Here is an 8,721-nt window from a genome sequence, read left to right as displayed (position 1 = left end):
TAGAAAGTATAAAAAACAACTTTCAGGAATAATAGTGGTTTATTGATGTAAAAGGTTGTAAATTTTTCCCATATCAAAATTCGATAAGCTGTGAGAAGTTATTCTATAGCTCACGGTTAGCAGCTGGAGTTGCTGTGTATGCAAATAAAAATCCAAAATTAAAGAATGTAATAGATAAAATCCAGGCTACATATGTTCCATAGCAAGCAAAACTTCGGAAGTAGTACTTATCCAAATGACGGGTAATCCGCTAGCTACTCATCTGGCCAAAGACACCTTAATCAAATGAAGTTTACATTGTCATCAAGGGATCCCATGTCAACATGCAAGAGATTAGTGGATTACCTTTCGTTTGGGTAATTACTATGTCCAAGGTTCTGCTACATATGAAACATATGTAGCCTGGATTTTATCTACTCCATTCCCTAATTTTGGATACACACACACACACATATGTTTATGTGTTTTAGTATTTGTCCCCCATTACTGCATGACCACCTGTGTTGGTTTGTTTATGTCCCCACAACTTCACAATTCAACAAAAGAGTTCAACCTGAATAAGTAGCAAGCTCAACAAAAGTACTGGAGTTGATTCGTTTAACTAAAAACAGTTCAAGGTGGTACTCCAGCATAGTCGCAGTCCAATGACTGAAACAAGTAAAAGATAAAGGAGAAAATGGACAACATAAAGATGACCCATCAACCTCTAAAGTGGTTGTCTGGTGTCCATCTCATTCATTCATCTACACAGACTAACAAGTTTATATGATTGGTAGACTTGCTTAAAGTAAAAGCCAAATCTCTTTATCTTACACACCTTGTCATCTTACAAGATGAACGTATTAGATAATGTTGGCATAGGTTTAGTAATGCCTTAAGAAAAAAGAAGTGGAATGCCTTTGATGAGCAATAACCAGGATTAACTTATGCCTAAAAATGACTTAACCCTTTAACATTCAGATTACTCTGTCAAATGTAATCCTTATTAATTCACATTGTTTTGAATTAATCATGCATTGTTTCGTACCTTTAAGATTTCAATGATGTAGCAGGTTATTTTTAGAATGACATTGTAAGGTAGGTATGAAAGGCCAAATATGGATGGTTTGAACATAAAACAGGTAGAATATTTGGGCAAGATAGGGCTGGTTTAAATGCTAAAGGGTTAACAGGCATATCAATAAAAAAGATATGTAAATACATAATGCTACAACAAAATCAACAGCACTCTTTTCTACAACCCAATAATTGAACCTCTACGTGGTGACTTGATTTGCTAGAAATAGCAGCCAAATATCCTTCAAATCACTTCAGCCTATATATACTGGACAAAGTAGTGCTAAATATAAAAAAAGAGGAAATTGTCATGGCCTAAAAGCCTTCAACCAGAGGTCTGACCCGGAGTAAAACAACATGCATGCCAAAAAAGATTACATACATAAATAACAAAATCAGTAATAACACCAAACACTTCTCTCTATAACTTACCTTTGGTTGTAAAGGTAGAAGCAAGGGTCGGGCATCATACAGGCGGAGAAGCAAGCCTTTCTTCTTTTTCTCAAGGAGAAGGAAATATGTACATGTCAAGTAATCGTATTTCCACTGTAGAAGAGAGAGAGAGAAAGATAGAGATAAAATCAATAAGTATAATTCACAAAATACAACACATAAAATACAATACATAACACAACATGATGACAAACTGGCAAAGTCATTAGAACATAAGGCAATATTTGTTCCAGTTAAGGTGGCGAGCTGGCAGAATTGTGAGCATGTAAAACAAAATGCTTAGTAGCATTTCAAACGACTTTGTGTTCTAGGTTCAAATGCTACCAGGGTCAACTTTGGTTTTCATCTTTTCAGGGTCAATAAAATAAGTACCAGTTGAGCACCAAATTCAATTTTATTGACTTAGCTCCACCCCTGAAATTGATGGCATTGTGCCCAAATTTGAAGCCAATATTTATTCTTTGCTCCATGTTCAAATCCAGCTGATGTCAACTTTGCCATTTTATTTTTTCTGGTAGAACTGTTAGTATGTCAACTGAGATGCTTTGCAGTATTTGTTCAGTGCTTTTGCATTCCAAGTCCTTACTGTAGTAGTAGTAGTAGTAGTAGTAGTAGTAGTAGTAGTAGTAGTACAGATGTAATGGATAGTACACAATAAAAAGAAAAAGGAAAATCGAAGAAATAAAGATGAATTTAAATAACAAATCATAATGAAACAGAGAAACTATCAAAATGTGTGTTTGACTGTAGAGTTTGTAAAAGTTTCTTAAGGTTAAATCTTTTTTACTATAACTCAAATTCAAAACAAATCTTATGTATAAAACTAGGTAGATGAAAACTGTGAAACTATTTCACACTGACTGGACCTGTGATCTGAAAGTCAAGTCATGAAGGCCATATACAGCATCAACACTGATTCTGTTGAAGGATTATGTTAAAAGGTACAACTGTCTGTGGAATACTTGGCCATTTATATTATGATTCAATGAGCAGATAGTTCTATTAATTGAATGAGGAAAGAAATGTGTGAAAGATAAAAAAAAAGTAGGATGTGATTGATTAAAAAGAGAAAGAGGTATGAAAGATGAAGGAGAGAAGAAAGGAAATATGCTAGAGAAATGAGAGGGAGAGAAGGAACAACTCTGAAAGAAAAGAAAACAGACTGGAAGACTGAAGAAAAGAAAACAGGAATGAAGAAGAAAGGGTGGAACTAAAGAATATAAATAACAGAGATTGAAGAAAGGGGAAAAAGAAAGCAAATGAGAGAGCAATGAGAGGGAATAGAATCGTCATCATCATTTAATGTCTATTATCCATGCTGTCATGAGTAGGATGATTTGACTAGGACTGGTAAGCAGAGGGGTTACATCAGACTCCAGTCTGATTCAGCATGGTTCCTACAGCTGGATGCCCTTCTTAAAGCCAACTACTCCAAGAGTGTAATGGGTGCTTTTGTATGCCACCAGCACAGGTGCCAGTTGTGTGACACCAGTATCTGTCACAACTATGATCTCATTTGATTTGATGTGGGTTTCTTCTCAAGCACAGCATATTGCCAAAGATCTCGGTCATCTGTCATTATCTCCATGAGGCTCAATGCTCAAAAGGTGCTTTTTACATGCCACCAGCATGGGTGCTTGTTTCACAACACCGACATCGGCCATATTGCCTCCGTGAGGCCCAATGCTCAAAAGGTGCACTTTACGTGCCACAAGCACAGGTATGTGTTACTTGACACCGACAATGATTTAACTTGGCTTGACAGGTCTTCTCAAACATAGCATATCACCAAAAATCTCGGTCACAAGTCATTGCGTCTGTGAGGCCCAATGTTCGAAGATCATGCTTCACCACCTCATCCCATGTCTTCCTGGGTCTCCCTCTTCTACAGCTTCTCTCCAGTTAGATATCAGCACTTCTTCAAACAGCTGTCAACATTCATCTGCATCACATGACCATACCAACACAGCCATCTCTCTTGTACACCACATCTGATACCCCTTATGCCCAGCTTTTCTCTCAAGACACTTACACTCTGTTGTACATACACACTGACATTGCACATCCAGCGAAGCATACTAGCTACTAGAATGCAAGGAGAAAATGACAGTGAGAAAAGAACACAGTGATGAGAACAAAGGAAGAGAATAGTCAAAGAATTAGGAGAGAGAAAAATGAAGTGGAAGTGAGAGAAGGAAGAAAAGTGAAAAAGAGGGGTGAATGTGAGAGACAGAAAGTAACAGTGAGACAGAGAAAGTGGGAAAGAAAGAAGAAATTGAATAGGAGCAAGGAAAGGCATTGCAGAGAAAAAGAAAATGAAAAGACTTCATAAAGGATGGATAAAGTTGGAGAGGGGGGGAGTATATAAAAATAGATTCCTGCCCCAAAGGAAAAAGAAAGAGAGAGCTAAACAATAGTAGTAAGATAGAAAAAGCAAGTAGAGTGAAATATCAACAAATGTAAAAGCAAAACAAAAGAAAAAGATTAGATTAGCCTTATTTGATTTCACCACAGATTTGCTCTATCAGGGCTAAGCAATAACAGACTGCTTAAGAAAACAGTCAAATTTCCCCTCATAACACCTCCTGCTGGGGAGGGCAAACACATTAGCTAATGTAGCTCTAGATACATTGTATTTAGAGCAGGTAAAGGTGTAAAACACTTGCGGTCATAGGACTGTTCAATCATATCTGAAATAACAACCAAATCTCCCTCAAATCACATTTTTCTATCTTTAAAAAAAAGGAGGAGATATTGGATTCTTCCTATGTATATTATGTCCAGGATGAAAGAAATTATATGAAGGCCATGGCTGGAACACCCATCATAGGTCTGCTTGGTTAGACCTGACCTGACTTATGGCTAAACAACAACATATATCACCACTTCACAACATATCACACTCTAACCACTGGGTAAAGATCCCCTTCGGTCATGAATGACCATGGCATGCACCTAGAAAGTTCCCCTCTGAGGCACAAGTCTGGGCAAGATTGTTTTATAGAAGACTAGCAGTTGCCCATGCATACCAGCCTCTCCTCTCCACACCACTGATGTTATCCAAGGGAAAGGCAAAGGCTGACACAGCTTGGCACCAGTGATGTTGTAACTCCTTTCTACAGCTGAGTGAACTGGAGTGATGTGAAATAAAGCATCTTGCTAAAGAACACAACACACAGCCCAGTCTGGGAATCAAACTCACTACCTCATGATTGTGAGCCCAACACTCTAACTACTGAGCCATGCGTCTTCACTCCCTAACCACTAACAGAGGGCCACATCCAAACAACCTTCAGTCTATCTGAGCCAATAAGGGAGACTCTACATGGTCGCTTGACTTGCTAGAAATATCAACCAAATACTTTTTGAATCATACCTACTGCCTCAAAAATTTTACCTAATACTATATTAAATAATATAGCACTGGATACATGATGCTTGAAAGAATTAAAAAGACAAGATAGTCATTGTTGGAATGCATTTGATCACAGGCTCTGTTCAATCAAGGATGACCTGGAGGCTAAACAACACTGCTGACCTGTATACAGCAGCAAAGGTTGACAGCAGTTTCACTTCTTACCCACCTTCCATATATGTCACTGCTACCACCATTCTTACTCATATTACCTTCCCCACAACTTGCATCCAAATACGACCTCCACCAAAGAAAATTTATGGCCAGAACAACCTTTGACATTAAATAATAGCAACAAAGTCATGGCAGCTTCTTACTGTACACTCTCTCTCTCTCTCTCTCATACACACACACACACACTCTCTCTCTCTCTCTCATACACACACACACACTCTCTCTCTCTCTCTCTCTATCTATCTCTCTCTCTCACTCACATCTCTCTCTCTCTCTCACTCACTCACTCACATCTCTCTCTCTCTCTCTCTCTCTCTCTCTCTCTCTCTCTCTCTCTCTCTCTCTCTCTTTCACTCATACATTTTTCTCCCTCTAGACACTCACCTCATTCCAGCCCTTAAAATAAACAGATCAACAAACAAAACCAAAGACAAGAACCAATTCCAGGAAGGGGAGGAGGGCAAGTGATGTGGAAAGGTCACAATGGACCTTCATTTGAGATAGAAAGGTTGAGGGGTGAAGGAGGTACAATAATAATAAAGTGTGGTAGTGATGGTAAGAGTTAGAGTTGTGTGTGTGTATGTAGAGAGAGAGAGAGAGAGAGAGAGAGAGAGAGTCTATTTATAGAGAGACAGACAGTGTGTGAAGGGGATGTGTAAGTAGAGAAAATCTGTGTAGAGAGAGGGATTGTGTAGAAAGAGAGTGGGTGTATAATAGAGTTGGTTGTGTGAATCAGGAAAGAGAGAAGGCATAATGAGCAAGGAGAGAGAGAGAATGAGTATGTGGGAGACAGAGAGAGAGAGAGAGCATGAGTGAGTGAAAAGACAGTATTTGTGTGTGAAGATATATATATATATATATATATATATATATATATATATATATATATATATATATATATATATATATATTCAGAGTGTGTGTGTGCATGCATGTGAGTGTGTGTATGTAGTAGGGAATGTTTTTAAAGAGAGAGTGGGAAAAGAGAAAGACAGGGCATTTTGTTTGCACTTGCAACTTGATGGCAGCTTCTGAGCACCAAAACAACTGCACAAAACAGATTATTCACTACCAACAACATCATCATCATCACCCTGGTACAAATTTATTAGGGGTGGGATATAATATGTGTGGTGTGTTGTGGGATTTAGAGAACAAACAGCAAGCTTAACAGTGACAAAAACACCAACAACAACAGCTGAAGTGAATTGATTGTAATGTAAGCACAAATAGTCAGGGATTGCTGTGATCTTTTTTGAAATGATGTTGACACATGTCAGAGAGAGAGAGAGAGAGAGGTGTTTTGTGCTCTCTGCTAGGTTAAGGTAATAAAACTGCTGAATATAGGGGTCCAGTGGCGCACCGTAATGACTCATAAACCCAATGTATATATACACATACACAACTGATGGTGTTTGTTAAATAACAAACCACACAACAACACACAACTACCACTAAACACAACCACTCAACACCAGCAGTAACATGCATACACTAACAGCCATCAATGACAAATTTCAACATTTGTCTTTGAAGCTTAAATCTCTGCAGCAATCCCCATGAACACAAACACACACATACACACACTCTCTCTCTCTCTTACACACACACACACACACACACACAACAAAGACAATAAATAGAAACAGACAATACATGGGCACAAACACACATACAGCAATGCACTCAACACAAATCAAAGACACATACACAATACATGAACACAGTACACAAACACACACATATATACACAATACATGGACACAATATGCAAGTACAAACACACAGACAATACATGAATGTAATACACATACAACACAATACATGGATATAAACAATGTGTTAATGGTGTGTTACGGGCACCATACACAAAACAACAGCACTAAAACCATCCACCCAACCAACATGCATTCAGCACACATACACACACTAACAAGCAAAGCAATGACAAATTTCAACATTCTCATAGAAGTTTAACCCCCTCCTGTTCGCCATTCTCCCCACCCACTTCTCTGGCAGCATTGTAGAGCTGGAATTAAGAAAATGCAGAGAGTAAAACAAATAGAAAGAGAGCAAGATGAAAAGATGCTTCATCACCTGTATAAATGTAATAAAAAAATTATAACTGATTGAACGAAATAGAAAAATAAAACAAAAGGCTTTTAGATCAATCAGCTGCAACAAACGAGCGAGCTAACACATCCAACATTGGAAATTGAAAACAACAATAACTACAACAACTTCATTGTCAAATAGAAACACAAACAAGGCAATGGGAGGAGTGCTTCTTATGCAGTTGCTCAATTGGCTAGAAATAGCAACCAGATTTCCTTCATAACATACAATACTACCTTAAAAAGAAGGCAGGACACACTGGATATACATACATACATATATATAAATTTGTATATGTTTGGTAAGTGACTTGATCTGACACTGTATGTTGAAGTTTAAAAGCAGTGACATTGTGGAAGAGCCATCTAAAAACACACTGAAACGATTACATTCATATTTCATTCATTTTGTGGTGTGTCCCATTGTGGCCTGGCCACTCACATAAATTCAACTGCAGTTGTACGCAGTGGTGTAATGAAAATGTCAACACTTCACAATATAAAGGATGATTATAACAGTTTTGCATATATTTTTTTTAAATGACTAAAATAGGCCCTTCCACAAGGGGTTGTTCTGTTTTATTTTTTTTCTAAGAGATGGCATGTCTTAATGAGACAGGCAAAGCATACAATATTTTTGCAGGAGTCTCCAAGACTAACAGGAGGGAAAAGAGGAATAAACCATCACTAATAGATTGCTCCAGTAAGAAGCATTGAATTGAGTTACCCTTCGATCAAACATATAACCCACGCACTTGTAAAAGGTAAAAGAGAAAACTGTTAATACCCCAGGACAGGATGAAATGACATTTAACCCTAGATCAGACCTGGTCAAGCAGACCAGACCAAAGATCAAAATCATTCCAACCATGAACATTCTGTCACTCTCCTCTCTGTAATAAACTCGTGGATGGATTAAACTCCCACCTAATAATGCAATAGACCTGATGAATTGATAAAAGACCTTCATGGCTTGCCCAACCTGCTGAAATATCAGCAAAATTCACCTCAGATCACAGTGTGTCAGAAAAGAACACGTTGGACAATGTGATCTGGGCTTCATGCACACTGGAAAAAAAAGACAGAATGGTCATTACTAGAATGCCTTTGGGTATAAGTGTGCTTGATTAGGACAGATCTAAGGTAAAACATGTACATGTCTGCAAGAAAAAAAGGAAGTTATGGTTGTGTATCTTTGATCATAAGTCTACTGCTTGATTATGCCTGGCCTGAGGGCTAAACAACAAAAAGAAACAACAAATAAAACCCACACACATTTCTTCTAAGGGAGTTACTTCTCACTCAGAAATATATCTCATATTTGCTTAGTTGCATTGCTTTGTATTTTTTTTTAAATTTCATTTAATCTCAGCTGCAAAATCAATAATTTTCTTGAACTTTTTCAACATTCAGGCATAGGCATGGCTATGTGGTTAAGAAGCTCCCTTCACAATCACTTGGTTTCAGGTTCAGTCCTCCTCACCTCAGGGCAAGTGTCTTCTACTATAG

The 8,721-nt window shown here is 37.8% G+C and overlaps 1 protein-coding gene across 1 annotated transcript in view; it reads right to left on the bottom strand.

Moving 5' to 3' along the window:
• The window catches only part of LOC106868720 (maternal embryonic leucine zipper kinase), a 93,390-nt gene that overhangs the window by 24,818 nt on the left and 59,851 nt on the right, over positions 1–8,721 (bottom strand). The window contains exon 11 of the mRNA XM_014914112.2: positions 1,489–1,602. Within this exon, the coding sequence (XP_014769598.1) occupies positions 1,489–1,602 (114 nt within the window). The remainder of the gene's footprint in view (positions 1–1,488; positions 1,603–8,721) is intronic.

Source organism: Octopus bimaculoides, chromosome 6 (assembly GCF_001194135.2).
Source record: "Octopus bimaculoides isolate UCB-OBI-ISO-001 chromosome 6, ASM119413v2, whole genome shotgun sequence".
NCBI lineage: Eukaryota > Metazoa > Mollusca > Cephalopoda > Octopoda > Octopodidae > Octopus > Octopus bimaculoides.
This window is presented reverse-complemented; position numbering and strand designations above follow the sequence as displayed.